Genomic DNA, 18,599 nt, shown 5'->3' with positions numbered 1-18,599 from the left:
TTTTTTGGCTAGTTTCATCCAATTTCACTGCAAGTGGGGAAAAAAAATATTTTTGATATTACCTCTTAGTTGCAGGTATTTATTTATTTATTTAACTGTTTAATTCAAAGTGACTACCAGTGGGCTTTTGATTCTTTTGATTCTTTTTTGGCTGATTTTATTTGATTATGTACACCTAGATGTAGCTGCTTTGTATCACATGCCATAATTTGATCACGTCCATTGGTTGCACATGAGTAAAATGTGATTCAAGCTTAATCGAGGCCATTTCCCCAGCTTTTCCTTAGAAATCATAAAATATGCCTGTTAAATACATTTGAATCAAGTGCAACCGATCGCACATGTTTGTATTTGTCGCAGAACTGTTATTATAATTAGAGAAAAAGCAATGAGGCAAAAGGAAACATCCAAATGTTTCAGTTTTGGGAGAAAGTTGATGAGCGATGTCGTGTGATTGATTGTGTGTTGGAAAATTGCCAAATGTGAGAAAGTGGTGTTGTAGATCATATTATAATGCACGTGTTGGCTTTTTGTAGAAGCTGGAAGCTAGAGACATGTTTTCCCATCGCCGTCCTTTGCTCTCTCATTAACGTATGTGATAATGTTCCAGTTCAGTTGCGATGCATGGTGATTCATTCTAATCCTTGTGGACGAATTTTAAAAAGAAATAAACAGACCAAGTCAAGACAACGTTTGGGAATGCAATTGCAACACTTGTACAACACGTCTATTCCGCCTTTCAGTAATTTTCACTCCTTGCACCATTTAGTAAAAATTCATGCTTGTACAAACACATTTTCCTACCAAATCCTGTCAAGCCCTTAGAACTGAGCTTTCGTTGTATGGAACTGGTAGAAACCTCGCTTTTTTTTTTTTTTTTTTTTTTAATTTGCAAATGAGTGTTTCTAACCAAAAACAAAATGTTCTCCAGGGTTTGTCAAAGGCAACTTGACAGTTTCTTCAGTACAGCTAGAATTGTTTGTCCTCAACATCCCGGCCACAAATTGATGAGCTATGTGGTACGCTATCGAGCAAGGACAAAATGTCTTATCGTATCGAATTATATACAGTAAGCTGTCTTTTGGACTTCTCATAGAAAATGAAGTCAAACAAAAATTAGGCTATAAAATGCGTGAAGCGAATCATGTGTTCTTCTCATTACAAATAGACATGATGGATTTGTAAATAAAATGTACAATATGGATTTGCATTTATTATACAGAAATTGTATAGAATCAAACTAATAAATAACTTTTTTGAACAACAATACAAACAATTGATTAGACGATAAACAGAGATACGTTAGTCAACATGTGTAGTGGAGAAATACTTTTAGTGGGCTTGAAATGTATTTGTAATAGGATGCATACACATAATATACGCAGAATTTTTTGCTTCAACAAATGTCCGTCATTGTTCCCCGTCAAAGGGAAACGTTCAGTTAAATTAGTCAGCACGGCAGATTTATTGCAATGAAATGTTGTTTGTTCTTTGTGAATCAACCGCAGGTCCTCACGAGGGCTCGATCTACCGCTGCGGGCTGACAACACTGCAAATACAAAAAAAAATAATAATAAAATAAACCCGGCAGCTATAGATCACACTGAAGAAGCATCGCATGCCCTGCGCTGTTTGACAATTTAAGATCTTCAGGTGTTGGAAAATGAATTCTGCCAGAGACATACTTCTGCGTTGACGTACGAGGGTGAGGTGCATAACCAAAACATTCCTGTAACACTACCGTTATTACTTTCAAACGTTTTCAACTTTTATCCTCCCCTATTGTGGGTGAAAATGCACTTTTCTTTTCTTTATTGGGCCTTTTCCCCCTTTAAAACTTTCCAAATGTGCCTGGTTTTTTAAAACTCTTTTTGCTAGCTTGTGCTTTAGCGACAGAAACAGTTAGCATCTAGTCATGCGTCAAGTGTCCATCATATACGATCGAACCCAGTAATTTTTCCAAATAAAATACTTTTCAGCCTCGGGTAATAAATAAACCGGAAACGTTTTGTTTTATTATTATTATTATTATTCTTTTAACTGTGCGGTCTGCTGCAGCGTGGTCCAAAATGGCCGCCAGCCAGCCATTCGGTCTTTGGCCCGGTAGCTGGGGACCACTGTTCTGAAGTATTTGGCTCAAATGTCTGAGCGAATGACATGTTGCTTTTGGATCAGGCTTGGTCGGTGGTAAATTCCTTCGTCTCATCAGCAGCTTTCAAAGTCAATATTTCAGTTTTTAAATCAGTATTACAAATCAACATAATTAGTTGTTGCTCTCGAAAGGATGCTGGCAATGGAGCTAGGAAACAGGAAAGACCAAATAGAAGATTTATGGAGCTGGTAAGGAAAAAGCCGCCAACTAGGTGGAGTGGGAGGGATAAAAGCCGACGATTACATTTAAGACAGAGAGAATTTTATTGTCCGCTATCAAATCCAGAGAGGAAAATTAGGACAGTGGGTTCTGACGCACTGGAACGTGTCCCAGCCATCATTCCAACTCCTTCATTACAGAAAATGTGTTCTCAAAAATGCCCACAAACTACTTTAACAACTCAACATTAAATTGTAAAACTCGTGTTTTCCCACTCGTTTAAGATAAAACCTTTGCATATACAGTAATCCCTCGTTTATCGCGGATAATTGGTTCCAAAAACCACCCGCGATAAGTGAAATCCGCAAAGTACGGTCACCAACAAGAAGTACTGGGCAGGCTAACGAGTTAGCGGAAAGATGCTAATTCGCGATCGTGCTAACACGCGACTTCTAAAGGAATGTAAACAAACATTTGGAATTTGTCCTAAAGGTTAGACACATGTTTCCTCAATTTAGAAGTTTTATTTTGACTTTTAAATTGTTTTTTAATTTGGAAAAAAAAATCTGCGATGTAGTGAAGCCGCGATAAACGAAACACGAAGTAGCGAGGGATCACTGTAAATGTCTTATGGGAGGAGTCATATCTACTTACATTATTGTAGCTCCATCTCTGTGCCTCGCTGCTCTCTGCTTCAAATGAAATGACAAGATGAATGGGGATAAGCAAAAGGGGGATGTAATCAAGGCACTGTGCATTGTGTTCTTACCTAGAAGTCATATAAGATGCCAATCTGTGACGAACGTGGCTTCTCTGTGATGAAAAGGACATCATTAGTTGAATGCGACGACTTTCAATACAACGCAGAGAACCACCTCATTAAAATTCAAACATACGGTAAGTCAAAAAAGTCTACACACCCCCAGTTCAAATCATTTATAACTTTTCTCACCATTAATGTTACCTATGAATTGTGCAATTCAACTCGGGGAGAAAATAAATCAATATTTCTGCCAGAGGACAAAAAGGCTAAACAAATTAGATCATCTGGTTGCAAAAATCCGTGGCAGTGCCAAAATCATCTTTAACTTTGGCTTCATCAAATTAGAAGACATTTTCCCACATTGTTTGTCAAGATTTAGTGTGTGTGTGTGTGCATCTATAGAAATAGTTGCAACTTATAAGTCACATCAATGGTGGAAAACATTTCAAGATTAATTATCTTGGTGAGTTTTTGTTTTGTATTCATACATTTCAAAACTTGAACACTTGACACTTGAACAAGGGTGTGGTAGACACTTTTCATCCAATGTAAATCAGGGGCTATGACTACTGGCCAGATTTCCACCACACCATCTTTCATCAAACAATGATAAAGATGTCATTTTCAATTCATTGAGTGTGTCTGAGGGAGAGAGAGAGAGAATAGGCAGTAAATAATCCTTTTTATGACTTTGAGACTTTCTTTCTCTTGTTCTCATGCACACAGACACGCACACATAAATTATTTTGTTGAGCATTGAGCGTGAGCTTTGCAAAATATTTACTTTTGTAGATTCATTAGTGGAGCCATAAACACACATAAAAAACAAACAAGCCCTCAGGCAACAATAACGAGCCTTTTTAAGGATAATGACTGAACACGGGTGGTGATGTTTCTCTTGCGGCTTGTTGATGAAGCAAAATATCAAGACCAACCCAAAATCAATCGGTTGTTTGAAGTCTTGTATCATCTCTTTGGAATGTTATCGTTTGGATACAAATGTGCAAAAGCGTACACGGCTAGCCATCAAATGACTCAATTTTCTACATTGACAAAAAGATCAGGACACCTATTTATACTTTTCATCAACTCTGATAAATGAAACCAATCAAAACATTCGCTCACAATACCATTTATAAACCCATTTTGCTCACAATCAGATTAAAAAACAAACAAATGGCAGAATAATGGTCACTGTCTGCCATTTTTTTTTTTCACTTGGATCCACAACCCCACCCAGACATGACAATAATGTAGAATTGAATCCCGGTCAGAAGCTGGAGCGGGCTTCATCTTGTCCCGGAGCAGAAAGTTCTATACGTGACAGAATAATATCAAACTAAAAAGACCTTTTGATTGAAACACAAAATCCCCTGGTTAACTCATGCCAAGAAAGTAGTCGAAAGAAAACGGAGTTAATTCATGCATAATTCTTGTTGGCCCCCGGGCTCCAGCCCAGGTGAGCCCATTGGAAAAGACGGGCCCGCTGATGGGAAAACAGAGCGAGTCAAAGCTGTTGTTTCTTTGGCTCTATTTAGATTCTGAAATGATCCATATGTTTGGATTTCCACGCTGTTCTGGGCTTGCCTGGAGTAAAGCGATAGCAATACCGCTGTAATGTTTTGAAGGTAGCGTTGGTCAGACCTCACAGATCTCACTGATGATTTAAAGCCAAGCTGTGCGATAAAAGACGGGAACTCGTAATTAGGCTGCAATCATTTATTGGAAGCACCTCAAAGTGAATTCTGACCATATGTTTGCGTACGAGAGTCGCAAGTTGAACTTTCGCTCCAAACATCATTCAAAGAGACTCAAGCGGGGCTGCAGATGGGATTGTGGAAGTTGGGAGGATGGAATCAAGCCAAAATATGCCCCGAATGTTCTTTCATTTTTCAATCTTTTATTATTGTGAAATAACTGCCACATGTCATCAACAGGCAACAGTCAGAGGATTTGACTTTTTTGTGTCAGTTAACACTTGCCATGTGCGGCCGTGGGATCAAGTAAATCTAATTTGACATTCCTGCTGTACGATGAGGTCTTAATTATATCGGAATGAAGTTAGTTAAGATGATTTTTGACTCATGAATCCAAGCTGTCGAACAATAGTTGAAATGAAGGAGGGGGCAGACAAAATTTGATCGGTGGATGACAAAAATGATATTTTAAATATGGACAAAATATGTGCAAAATGATGTGCTCTTAATATATTTCATTTTCCATCGTGTAGTTCATGTATAAATGAACCAACCTTTAACAACAAAGTGATAAGAAATCCATGTATTTATTTTTATTTAAATTATTATTTTTAATTCATAATAATGTATTACATGAGATTTATAATGAGTCATAATTTGTGTAATAATAGTTCCAGTAACGACCTCAACTATCAAACAAGCCAGACAAAAATATGATTGCCAAAATAAAACATCACATAAATTTTTTTATGATTAAAAATATGATTGCCAAAATAAAAAATCCATGTGATTTTCATCATCATATTTTTGTCTGGCTTGTTTGATAGTTGAGGTCGTTATTGGAGCTATTACGCAAATTGTGACTCATAAATCTCATGTAATAAATTACCGTTTTTTTCCGTGTATAATACGCAAAATTTAACTAATTTATTGTCCTAAAATCTGGGGTGCGCATTATACATGGGTACAATTTTTTTTTAATTTTTTTCTTTTTTAATTTTTTTTTTTTTTTAATTTTTTTTTTTTTTTTAAGAAAATCATGGTACAACAAAACCAACAACAGGACTGACCGACAAAGACGTGGAACAAAAAGACAGGGTGACATTACCAAAGACAGGAACAGAAACCAAACAGACATCATGACAGTAACACATGCAATGATCCGACGGTGAGCGAGGGGCAGACAGGACTTAAATACAAAACACGTTACAAGAACAATAGTGTGTTTGTACTGTGCTCTGGTCATTTCGTCAAAGAAGGGATAATAGTCCTCTTCTCTTCTTGACTGACAATGAATGTGATAGTTTAATACATACAATCAGCAAATAACAAAATGCGTATTACAGGTAATATTTTATTTCACAACACTTTGCCTTGTTCCTTTCGTCTCTGCTGTTCACTTCAAACACGCTCCATACGAACGCAATGCTCTCGTATCAGACGCTTGCTCGAACACCTGCTCGTTTGCTGTCACAATGTACCCTACACAAATCCGAAACATTTGTTGCGGCTCCGAGTCACGACGAGGGGCAAGTTTTGGTTTCCAAGGGTGTTTTTATTCCTCTTCAACGTCTCTCCCATACAGAGCCGCCTTTTTCACATGTCCGCACGTCACTTTCCTCTCTTTTCATCTGATCGCGGTGGTGCCTTTACGGGCAGTCGGAGAAATCAACGGCAACAAAAAAAAATACATCCAGCCTAGTTAAGACCATACCAAAGACTATAAAAATGGGACCCATTGCCTCCCTGCGTGTGTGACGATCATTGGGACTTAAAAAAAAAAATAAAAATAAAATAAAAATAAAAAATTGGGTGCGTATTATACATGGGTACAGGCTTTTTTCCAGCATCAACATGCCATTTTTAGGGTGCGTATTATACATGGGGGCGCATTATACTCGGAAAAAAACGGTATTATTAATTAAAAATAATAATAATTTAAATAAAAATAAATACATAAATTATATAATAAAAATAATAATAAATTAAACAAAAAATGTGACTAAAACTGGAGTAAATAGAGATGGCTGGGACTAATAAGCGCTTTTTGTTCAAAAGATGAAAACTAAAACGGCTGCCAAAAACAACACTGCCAGACGCAGAACGCAAATGCAAAAGACCGATTTCAACCCTCCCCCCCAAACCCTCCAGGGAACAATAAGAGCAAGCGCGAGCGCTTACTCAACTTGACAAACTGAACAGCGTAATCTCCTACACCTTGACCATAAAATGTTTGAGAACATTTTGTGTCTTTTTACCCTGCTGCCAGATCCCGTATTTCAACCCTATGCATAATTTGACACTAGCAACGTTTAGTGTAATTACGTGTTCTCGTTCTTCGCCCCCTGTCTACATAAACAAAATATAAATTGACTGCAGCTGCAGATTTTCTTTCATTTGATGACACGGCTTCCGCAGCTTCCATTACATTTTGTAAGCCTATGACTAAGTTCTGATTCTCCGGTTTTCGCAAAAGATGAATGTACGTACATTCAGACATTTGAGGACCACGGGCTCTGTTGTAGCATGGTACGCATTATCTTAAATGAGCCGTCTCCGAAAAGCCCTTAATATGGAATGCGCTGTGTAATTGCTCCGCTGCATTCCTCAACAGGCCTTTGTCAACGAGCGCAACCGACACGCCTAGGCACGAGAGGGTCACGTTGCCGATTGGAGTGGAACAGATGATTTGGGTTAGCAAAAGAGAAACACCGGTACCTTTTGTGTGATTAGACAGACGAGAGTAAATATGAGCAGTAGTGCTCCGAAGATGGAGGTGATGATGAAGCCGAGCTTGTACAGGTCTCTCAGTGGTCTTCTCTGAGAGGCCTTCACTGACCTCGTAACATAACTGTCTGTAGAAGATTACACACAATCTGTGATCTCCGAGTAATATGGGAGAAGCCCCGAAAAGATCAATGATCCCACCTGTGCAGGCTTCCGTGGAAGACCCTTGCGGTTGCTCCGTGCTGGAGCCGAACATCTTGGAGTATTCGTACTGGCAATTCCAGTCCAGCGGCGCATCGCTCTTTGTTACCAACTCCAAATATACAGAGAGCACCCTTGAAGCTCTCTGCAGCGCCTCTGTGGGAGACCCTCTATAAAGCACTTCAAAACTCTCGGGCTTGTCCTGGAACAGGAAACATTGCATGGTTTCTGAGATTGGTTCCTCCAAGCTTTTTCTGTGATGCATGTTCTGGTGTTACTCACCTCAACCTCCTCGTTGATCTGAGGAACACATTTTTGCGAGTAGATGTTGAGGATGAGAGCTCTCAAAGACTGAACGTAGCGATAGTTGACCGAACCCCTGTTGTATTTGAAGTGGGTGGTGAGGAGCTCCAATATCCAGGGTAAGGCAGCTTTCACAAAGCAACACTTGCTCTGCAGGTGGAGAATCAAAAAAACACTGTTAGGGAGGAGGACTATTAAAATCAAGGATGGGCCTAATAGCAGGAGTGAGTGTAAATAAGGTCTGTCCGTTGTATGAAAAAAAAAAAATCATCTTGCAGCAATCAAGACCAAATGTTGCCTGATGATTAAATCTCAACTAATTTGCAGCCTCAGTAGGATAGGATAGGATAGGATGGAATAGGACCAGACGGAACAGGATAGGATGGGATGGGATGGGATGGGACGGGACGGGACGGGACGGGACGGGACGGGATAGGATAGGATAGGATAGGATAGGATAGGATAGGATAGGATAGGATAAGGCCAGACAGGACGGGAGAGGATAGGATGGGATGGGACGGGACAGGACAGGATGGGATGGGATGGGACGGGACAGGATAGGATGGGATAAGACCGGGCAGGACAGGATAAGAGAGGATTGGATGGGATAGGACCGGACATGACAGGATAGGATAGGATGGGATAGGACCGGACAGGATAGGACGGGACGGGACAGGACGGGATAGGATGGGACGGGATAGGACAGGACAGGATGGGATGGGACGCGATATGATGGGATGGGATAAGACCGGGCAGGACAGGATAAGACAGGATTGGATGGGATAGGACTGGACATGACAGGATAGGATAGGACGGGATAAGACCGGACAGGATAAGACGGGACAGGACGGGATAGGACAGGACGGGGCGGGACGGGGCAGGATGGGATAGGATAGGACAGGACAGGACGGGATAGGACAGAACAGGACAGGATAGGATAGGATAGGATAGGATAGGATAGGATAGGATAGGATAGGACGGGACAGGACGGGATAGGACAGGATAGGACAGGATAGGATAGGACAGGACAGGATAGGACAGGATAGAACGCTGTGGTGTCCTTTCTGGGAAGTTAAGCTACATCCACACAGACATCCAGTATGACTGTATTTTGCTCAATTCAACATTGATATTGAAATCAGAGTAAAGACCTATCTCAAGAGAGTCTCCAATCTCTCGACTGAATCGAGCAAGACTTGGGAAGCCTGATCCCACAAGAGCTGTATCCTGCCTGTTTTATTTGTCTTCCTGCTGTAACACTCCTGATCCAAACAATCAGCGAGTTCTGTCGAAACCTGGAACGACGCTGATCATTTGAATTGGATGTTGCAGTAGGAAGACTTGGAAAACAGGCAGGATATAGCTCCCGTGGGACCAGAATCGAAGACATTTATTCTGGCTAATGAAATTAGTATCGCTGAATTATTTCAACGGGTGTTTATTTGCTGGACTGACATGTTGATATTTCTCTGCTAGGATTAAAAAAACATTGTAATGTTGATTTGGTCAAATACCCATTTCAACAAGCCTCCACATAAAATAAAAACAGTACCTTACCAAAGATTTCTGTTCTATGAATGTGTAGGTTATCGAGCACCCGCTCCTCAATTGGTTATCCATCTGTAGAGACAAAGTGACGACACAATATTTTCACTACTCAAGTATTTAAGCAGTTTGTTTAAAAGAAAAAAAAGTCCCATTCCTTCCACTCCTCCCAACACTAATCGAGTTAAAAGAAAAAGTACGACCACCCTTGTGTCATTAATTACATTTTAAAATGATTACCAGCATGGGTAACATCAATAATTACTAATGAGCATGTTTGAAATGGAGTTGGTCGATAGTGACACTTGCTTGATTATGACCAACTTGGATGCCTTCATGGGCCCCAAAGTTGGGTATTAAAACCAGATCTCTCTCTCAAATCTCCCACACTGGTTGCGAGTGAGTCACATGCATTTCCGGCGCTTGGCGGGATTCTATTTTTCACTCAACAACAGCCCGTCTCAGAATAGATAAAAAAAAGAGGCTTTATTCTTTTTAGATGCTTTATCTTCTTCTATTTTTTATTTTCACATGTTAACGATTTCTCATTCGACAAGCTCTTTTGTTTGATTCTGCTCGATTTTATTGCACAAACAATCGTGTGTCACCTGATTGGCTTTCTTTCCGCTCCTCATTATAGCTCAGCGGTGTTTCAAATTCAGAGGTTTGTGGTGGAGCTGCACTGCGGGCTCGGGTGTTGCCCGAGGTGTGCGAGGGAATTTATTTGTGCTGTTAAATGTAACCGCTGTGAAACCATCACCAAAGGATCCATTCATTATTTGAGTCCCGTTCTAATGTTATTTTTTAGATTCCTTTCCCTTTTCTATCTCTCCATCTGCTGCATTTGCGTGCACCAAAAGCATCATGTCCATACTTCCTGCCAACGAGTCTTAATCTGATCATTACTCACCTTTTACAGCATTTTTCTTTTAATATATGCTATTTTTCTTCTCCCAATAACGCTCTTTATAAAAGGGATCCCTTTGTGCGTGGGGCCCTTGCGCACAATTTCGCTGACTTTCCCCTGGCTCTGAAAACACCTACCAGATGTTTGAGTGTCAGCAGGTGGTCCTTAGTTATGGAGTGCCTGCATGGTCCAGGGACCTCAGCCATGGACAGCGGGAAGCTCAGGAACATAAGCACACACAGACACTTTACCTGCAACTGACACAATCAAACATTTGATGTTTGTAAACATGAGTTGAAAACATCTGAGATGCAGAATTCATGTACTTGCATGATGTATGAAAGCACTTGGACAAAAATGAATGCATATGTTTCCATTAATGTAGTCCAATTTCTGGGAACGTTTAGTAAAGATATAAAAGATCACTCCAAATGGAAGCATGACCCGCCATTGTTCGCAGCATGAATGTTCATTCAGACAAAATCTCGCGTAATTGTAACGATATACCGACCCCCAAGAAAAACAAGCCTTCCAGGAATGCACCGCATGCAGTTGTAATCATGTACTTCAAGCATGATTAATTAGATGGGTGGTGAAAACAAAGTGAGTGAAGGAAAAAGAGGAAAAGCACCTGCAAATTCTTTGCTGCGCTAGTAAAGCTAGCCATGCTAAGGCCTATCAGGCTACTAAATGAGAAACAAGCAACCTTCACAAGCTGCAGAGAACACATTGGGCAGGAGAAAGTGAAGCCCTCCCGTGAGTCAAACGTTAAAAAAATATATGTTATGTTTCCCACAAACTTAATGCGACAGTATAAATTGTTTACAAATGCATCAGACATGTTTGAACATAGAGTCATTGCATAACATGAATGTGGAGCTAGCGTAAAATTGTTTCCCACGATTCTCCTGTTTTTATTTAATTTTTTCTGTGGAGGGGCGTGTCGCAAAAACCACCAAGTAACCACTTCAGCATCGTCTTGTAAACATATGCGTTTGGATTTGGCCAACAGTAGCTTCTGTGTGAGTTTGCGCATCGTGTTTGTGTTTTGCTGTTCAACAAAGGCATTGCCAACTGCGTCGCTACGAAAATCCCGAGCCAGTTGCCGTTTTTATTTTTGTTGATTTGTTGTGCCATATTAAATGTTTGTCATCTGTGAACCAACAGTAAGGCATTTTATATTTTCCCCTTTTTTTAATTAAAATGGTGGTCCATTTGAAAAGTGTTTGATATTTATTAATCGTAAAACAAAAAATGACAGTCCTCATTTGTACGACTCTTAGAAGATGCTAAATAGTGGTTAGCCATGCTAACTTTGGTTATTGTGATCACTGCTTGTCTGAAACTATTCATGCCAAGCACCACGGGACTTGTCATGAAACTCCTCTTTGTTACCAAAATGTTTTAATATGCGGCCTATAACTATAAAAAAAAAAAGGTCACAGCAAGACAACGGCCTAGCTCAAGCTACCTAGCTAATCATATGTGCCAAAGAGGCCTATTCTAACAAGAACTTTCTTCATATCACAACAGCTCACCAGTTGTGTTGCCTCACAACATGCTTGTCATAATACTTGTCATAAAATGTAGACGTTGGTCCTGAAATATGATCTAGCACCAGTGAAATAAAAACAGTCAAACCGAGAAACGCTTAATATTTGTTCCATTTTACAACAGGCGAGCTGATGGAACGCAAGAAGAGACCGTCTTGGTCATTGGAGAGAAATCGTGTGAGGCTTCAACTAGTTACGACATTCACCGTAACGGTAAATTGGATTTTTAATTGTTTGCCTTTGCTTATTCCTATTAAAAAAATTTTTTTACTTGACTTTCATCCCATATAGGTGACTACTAAAAATCTTTTGTCGTTTAGACAAAACTAAAATTCCCCCATGAGAGATTAATTTCAACCCCGGAGGAAGATTAAATCTTTTTAAAAAAAAAAATTGTTTTTTTTAAAATTCCGCGAAAAGCCACAACAAAGCTAGGCGGTTGTGTCAATAAAAATAACCAACCATGTGAGTGCCAAACAAATCTTGCGCGAGATCTAAGATGGGACAAAACAACCACACAAAATCGTCTGCTTTACTTTACGTAACATATTGCACATCAAATGACCTTTCATTAAAGTTTCTATTTTGGTGTGGCGACTCCATTTTCGTGTGTTGTAAGGACGGAAAATGACCGTCTGCGTTTGATCAAAAGCCTCATTGTGCTCTTGTCTTTGAGGAGAATTGGCTGAACTTAATTATGGTAATTCATGGAAAGAAAGCCAAGTTGTGTTTCTTGCCTTAAGAACTGCGTTTCATTGCCTGTGAACTCCCTAGTTAGGTTACGTGACATTTACTTAATAACAATTCTGTGCGTTTGAGGCGGCCTTTGACAAACTTAGTTAGGCCCTGAATGCTTCATGGATGACTTTGAAATGGGATCAAATACGTCGAAAAGGGTTTTTAGTACACTCAAAATGGGTCATTTTGTCCAAAGGCAGAAGGTTGGGTCTATTTTGTTTTGGTCAATTGGCAGACGTGTTAGATTGTTTCATGTTCTGGCCTTTTCTTGTGTTACTAATTTATATGTAAAATAGGGATGTGAAAATGAAGCTTCAAATGTGCTTCATGAATTCGTTTTATTTTTAAATGAATTTAAGAAGTTGTATATATGTCAGTATACTTTTAGCCCAATCTTGAACAGAGTGCCTTCTAGAGGAATGCAAAACTACAACTGGTTCATGAAGTAAATTTGAAGCTTCATTTTCCATCACTAAAGATCCCTGTATCAGAAATCTGCCTTTCCAAAGTCGATACCGTTGAATAGCGCTGTTGATAGCAATCAAATGAATTACTGCAACTCCAGAGTGATAGTTAGACAAAACCCCCCCCGAATGAGAACCGTCTCAAACTATGCAATGTTGATACTACAATGGTTAACCGTGATAAGAAACATATTGTCAAGTGAAGTATTTGCTTTGGAAAGTAATTCTGGCATGCTATTTATTTTACCGCCAATACATCCACATTATGTTAGAATAACCTTGAAAGACTGGAATGGAGGGATGAGAACATGCAAATATGCTCCGGATGGGCTGTGAACACTCAAGTGATGCTTGGCCATGTGTTTGGTTCTTTTTTTTTTTTTTTTTTTTTAAATCAGATTTATGATATCACCAAGGTGTACGTAATGTTGATTTTTTTTTTATCACCAAGCTGAACCATATGTGCTTTTTATACAAGACTCCTCTTTATTTACAAAGCAAGAGAGTGTGCAAAAGCGGGCTCTCTGTACCTTTGCAGCACTAATAAAAGATGAGATTTATAGCACGGGTATCAAACTCCAGTCCTCGGGAGCCGCATTCCTACATGTTTTCCAAGTTTCCCTCGTTAAACACACCTGATTCAATTATCAGGCTCCTGCAGAACGTGAGGATGAACTGATCATTTAAATCAGGTGTGTTTAACGAGGGAAACTTGGAAAACATTGTAGGAATGCGGCCCCTGAGGACTGGAGTTTGAGACCCCTGATTTATAGTATTGTTCAAAGATGCGTCAAAACGTCATATTATTCTAAGTATGATCACCATGCCACTAGTTTGTTTTCCAGGAAATCTCCTGCCATGCATCACACGTACTTTAAAGTTGACCTGGGCTAGGCTACATTTTCAAAGACCAACATTCCTCCCGGTGTGGTCCCCCGTTCTTGTCGACGGCATTCATTTTAGGACAGCTGGGGTCACCAACATGGTACCCGCCGGCAAATGTCTCACTTCATTCATCATCATTGTATGAAGTCAGAGTCTTCAGATACGGTCCAGTAATCAGACAACAGTAGGCCACATGATTCCAAAGATCATTATCCTCCACTGAAGACACGCTGCAAATACTTTATGGAAGACGCAAGAAAGAGAAATTCTGGTATTTATAGTTTGAGACATAGCGAAGCATTGTATCAATCTTCAACTTCACATTCCAGTGTGAGGGAGTGACGTCACATGTGACGTGTTCAGCATGTTGACTCCTCAACGTTAACACAATGGAGTGTGTCAGCTTAAAAGTAAAATATTAAGGTTTGTTGCTCACGCTGTGCACTGGAGTGTTAGCTACGGTTTTTTCCCATGTATAATGCGCAAAATCTAACTAATTTATTGTCCTAAAATCTGGGGTGCGCATTATACATGGGTACATTTTTTTAATTAATTTATTTATTTTTTGACACGTCAGCTATATAAAGAGCGAGAGTTCAGTTCTCTACCTAAATGCGTATTACAGGTAATATTTTATTTCACAACACTTTGCCTTGTTCCTTTCTTCTCTGCTGTTCACTTCAAACACGCTCCATACGAACACAATGCTCTCGTATCAGACGCTTGCTCGATCACCTGCTCGTTTGCTGTCACAATGTACCCTACACAAATCCGAAACATTTCTTCGCTATCGAGTTTGCTAGCGCATGCGCAGTGATACTGACAACAACCGGTTGTTCCCAAAGATGATCTTTTTTCTGAAATGATTTTACGTTTACGGACTTAAGTAGGAGTAAAAATTTGGGTGCGTATTATACATGGGTACAGGCTTTTTTCCAGCATCGACATGCCATTTTTAGGGTGCGTATTATACATGGGGGCGCATTATACATGGAAAAAAACGGTAGTGTTAATAATGCTACATTAATAAAACTATGCACAGTATGCATTCAAGTTCAAAAAGAAAGTCCCACTCAACCGTGTGACTACAGGAGGTCCCTAAATTGAATCATTATATTTATAGAAAATGTGAATAAAAATGTTAAGTGTGGCCAGTGACAATATGTCAAGTAAAAAAAAAAATTCTTTTGTGTGTATATATATATATATATATATATATATATACACACAAAAGAATATATATATATATATATATATATATATATATATATATATATATATATATATATATATATATATATAAAATGAATATAACTATAGTAAGTCCAAAAGTTTGTCTTTATTTTCAGTAAAATCAAACTTTATTCTTAAATGTCACTGTTAAAAAATGCACTTTCAATTAACTCGTTCACTGCTATTTACGGCTATAGACGTCAAAAATTCATTTGAACAGAAGTGGCAATGAATGAGTTAAATGGCAAAACTGGATGTCGTTTTTATAAACAGGGTTGTTATTATCTGCTGAATGTTACTATTGACTTATCTAACATACTTTGGCAGTCAATAGACTGTAATGTAACTACGTTTTGTAAAGTGCTAAGTTCCATTTGTCAGGGTAATCATAGCAACAGTGTTTGTTGTGAAAGGAAGACTGTTCAGTCGAGTTGGTTAAAAATCTGTTAAAAACAGTATTGGACACTTTTCTAAGTATTTACACCTTAATCAACGATTGCATGTTAGCACCATTTTTTTGGTCATTTTTCCGAATGATTCTGACTTGAAATATTACATATGTGTATTTTGACATGGACGAGTTATCAAATGTGAATAAGAAGAAGAAAAAAAAAAACTTATTTCCTCGTGCTCAATGACGCCTACTACCAAATGCATTTTGGCAAGTGTGACTTTGAAATGGGTGCCAGATGGACTACATTTCACTCAAGTTAATCATTAAAACATGGTGACAAACACATGTGCTTCACACACTCTCCTCTCAAATATTTTCTGCCACATGACCATCACATTTAATTTAGTTTTTGCAGCAAAAAGGGTAAATAAACGGGTGGCAGACAAACAAATGAATTTATTTGAAGCCCGGCCGACATCTGAGATGGATTAGTCAAAGTCAAAGTCAGCTTTATTGTCAATCCCTTCATATGTCGAGACACACAAAGAAACCGAAATTCCGTTTTCTCTATCCCATTTTAGGACATAAAAGACGAAGTTTTAAAGCCACCGTGGGCCAAACAAAAGCCACTTCATCTTTCTTTCTAGTTGTTTGTGTATTATTAAGCACCCTAACCAACAAGGGATGAGGCTTTCCTACTTTGTCTGTCTCCGGTCTTAAATTTATTTTTCACATTAACTTTAAATGCCCTGCCACAATGAGTTATCAAGTTGGATGTGAAGTGTTTGCTAGAATGGACAATGCAGTACAGCCATAATTGAAAATAATAATAATAATAATAATGATGATAATAACATATAATAATAATTATTATTATTATTAATTTAATGATAAAATTGATGTGATTCATGAAGCAGGAAAAACATCCGAATAGCAACAAAACCCTTCTTGATCGCAAAGCACAAGAGCCCACCTAATAAAATGATCGTAATGTAACACAATTGATCATTTGACCTGCATGTATCAAGTGTCATTAATCACACATCAGATACAATTCAAGTCATCAGCCCACATGTAGAAGGATGCACATGCAAATGCATTGAAAGAGAGAAGCGATAAGTTCTCACCTACCTTAGCCTTGCTCTGAGTCAGGGTTGGCACAAGGAAGGTCATCTGGTATGTGTTTGACAATGGGAAACAAATCCTCTGTCACACACATTGAAGCAAAGCGATTCTTCTCATATATTGAGTTTCACTCCGCAGAAAGGACTCTCCTGCTGGGGGAGTATTGCACGTCGTCATGTGGCGCGCTTCGAAGGCACTGGCTCAAGTGCTCCTCTTGCAGAGTCCAAAGCGAGACTAACCGTCTCAGCGGGCTGACAGCTTTTATACAGACCTCCCATCTCTTGTCTCACAGACAAGATCCATCCGGGCCTTTGCTCGTTTTTTTCATTTTTGCAGTATGTGGACTATAAAATGCATTTTCGTTGACGCCCAAAAATCTTCATGTAAAATTTGCCAATAGCCTTTTTACATTCAAGTACTCTGTATAGAATGCATCATGGCCAAAATGAACATTAAATGGCCAACAGGGTCTGGTGGTTTTCGTGTGGGGACAGAGTTGCATTTAAAGATAATGTCACCAATCTAGGAAAGTCGTAGAAGCCTCACCAGTCAATCTATGAATGGTGCGGGATTATTTGTTTTGTTCCAGAAAAAAATATTTGTGGATATATAAGTTTGCTTGTGAGTGTTATCCATCCATCCATCCATCCATCCATCCATCCATCCATCCATCCATCCATCCATCCATCCATCCATCCATCCATCCATCCATCCATCCATCCATCCATCCATCCATCCATCCATCCATCCATCCATCCATCCATCCATCCATCCATCCATCCATCCATCCATCCATCCATCCCTCCCTCCCTCCCTCCCTCCCTCCCTCCCTCCATCCATCCATCTTCCTGTGGGGTCCCGATGCATTCCCACGATGTGGAGGAGTAGTAGCTCAACTCTTAACCCCATCTCTACTCTTACTCCCTATGGAGGAAATTCATGACATCATCTTGCCTCTGTAATTTCGTTCTTTCAGTCACGACCCACAGCTCATGACCATAGATAAGGTTGGGAACTTACATTGACCTATCAATGAAGCGCCTTTTGGGGTTCAGCTTTCCAAAAAGACCACAAACTCCAAAAAGACCGCAAACCTTTCATCAGTCCGCCTGCTCCATTTTTTCTTTTGTCACAAGAACCTAAGTTGCTTGCAGTCCTCCATCTGGCAGGATCTGGAGGACATCAGAACTTTTTCTGACCATGTGAGATTCGGCGGTGGTGATTTTTATCCCAAAACCTTCATACTTAGCCGCAAGCCATTTCAGCTTGAGTTGAAGATTACAGCTTGACAAAGCCAACAGAACAGAGGAGCCTGATTTCCCGGGAGTTAAAACAGCCTCAGGTTTTATTTCTTGAAAAGGGGAACCACCACTCTAGTCAACCACAACATTCAGGAACTGCTAGCAGCCCTTGAACTGAGGAGCTTTTTAACAACATCAGCTACCTCAAGGCCGAGACCGAAAGAACCGACTTCGAAGAGGTCTTCAAAGTGATCTTCCTGCTGACTCACAATGTACCAAGTCGAGGTCAGCTGCTCTCCAACCCCGTAGTGTAAATGACGACTTCCTCCTCCCAAGAACCCGGTGGAATAGAATTCCACAACCACCAAAGCCGCATTCCGCTTGATCAGTCTGTACGCATCAGCGACCTCCCAAGTCCCATAGTCCTCCCAATCGCAGTTTTCCAGATCTAATTGGACACATGAGTAATAAAGTCCGCCAGCAGAACAACTTGTTCTCCTCCAAGAACTCCA

At 39.6% G+C, this 18,599-nt stretch overlaps 1 protein-coding gene and 1 long non-coding RNA gene across 6 annotated transcripts; one reads left to right on the top strand and one right to left on the bottom strand.

Annotated features, from left to right (window-relative positions):
* Window positions 1-1,186: 1,186 nt before the first annotated feature.
* Window positions 1,187-17,098, bottom strand: csf1b (colony stimulating factor 1b (macrophage)). Of its 5 annotated transcripts, none has more exons than XM_037242834.1 (9): window positions 16,849-17,098; window positions 10,592-10,711; window positions 9,560-9,622; window positions 7,982-8,152; window positions 7,700-7,901; window positions 7,490-7,626; window positions 3,081-3,124; window positions 2,966-3,003; window positions 1,187-1,549 (listed from the first exon to the last, which is right to left on the bottom strand). In XM_037242834.1, the coding sequence occupies exons 2-8, from the start codon at window positions 10,682-10,684 to the stop codon at window positions 2,967-2,969; spliced, it is 747 nt and encodes a 248-aa protein (XP_037098729.1). In that variant the 5' UTR covers window positions 10,685-10,711; window positions 16,849-17,098; the 3' UTR covers window positions 1,187-1,549; window position 2,966. The 5 variants fall into 5 exon arrangements, with proteins under 5 accessions (XP_037098729.1, XP_037098711.1, XP_037098720.1 ...); XM_037242816.1 differs by having other exon boundaries at window positions 16,853-17,097; XM_037242825.1 differs by having other exon boundaries at window positions 2,966-3,000; window positions 16,853-17,097.
* LOC119116980 lies at window positions 3,083-12,269 on the top strand. The gene is made up of 2 exons (XR_005096396.1): window positions 3,083-3,208; window positions 12,132-12,269. It is a non-coding gene; the product is annotated as an uncharacterized LOC119116980 (long non-coding RNA).
* Window positions 17,099-18,599: the final 1,501 nt, after the last annotated feature.

This window comes from Syngnathus acus, chromosome 2 (genome assembly GCF_901709675.1).
Source record: "Syngnathus acus chromosome 2, fSynAcu1.2, whole genome shotgun sequence".
Classification (NCBI taxonomy): Eukaryota; Metazoa; Chordata; class Actinopteri; order Syngnathiformes; family Syngnathidae; genus Syngnathus; species Syngnathus acus.
The sequence above is the reverse complement of the archived record's forward strand: the minus strand, read 5'-3'. Positions and strand labels throughout refer to the sequence as shown.

Coding starts and splice junctions, on each gene's coding strand:
- csf1b (XM_037242816.1), bottom strand. CDS start 16,894: ATGACCTTCCTTGTGCCAACCCTGACTCAGAGCAAGGCTAAG. Junction 8,153..9,559: donor TCATAGAACAGAAATCTTTG/GTAAGGTACTGT, acceptor CTCCACCTGCAG/AGCAAGTGTTGCTTTGTGAA. Junction 7,627..7,699: donor TTCCACGGAAGCCTGCACAG/GTGGGATCATTG, acceptor AATCTTCTACAG/ACAGTTATGTTACGAGGTCA.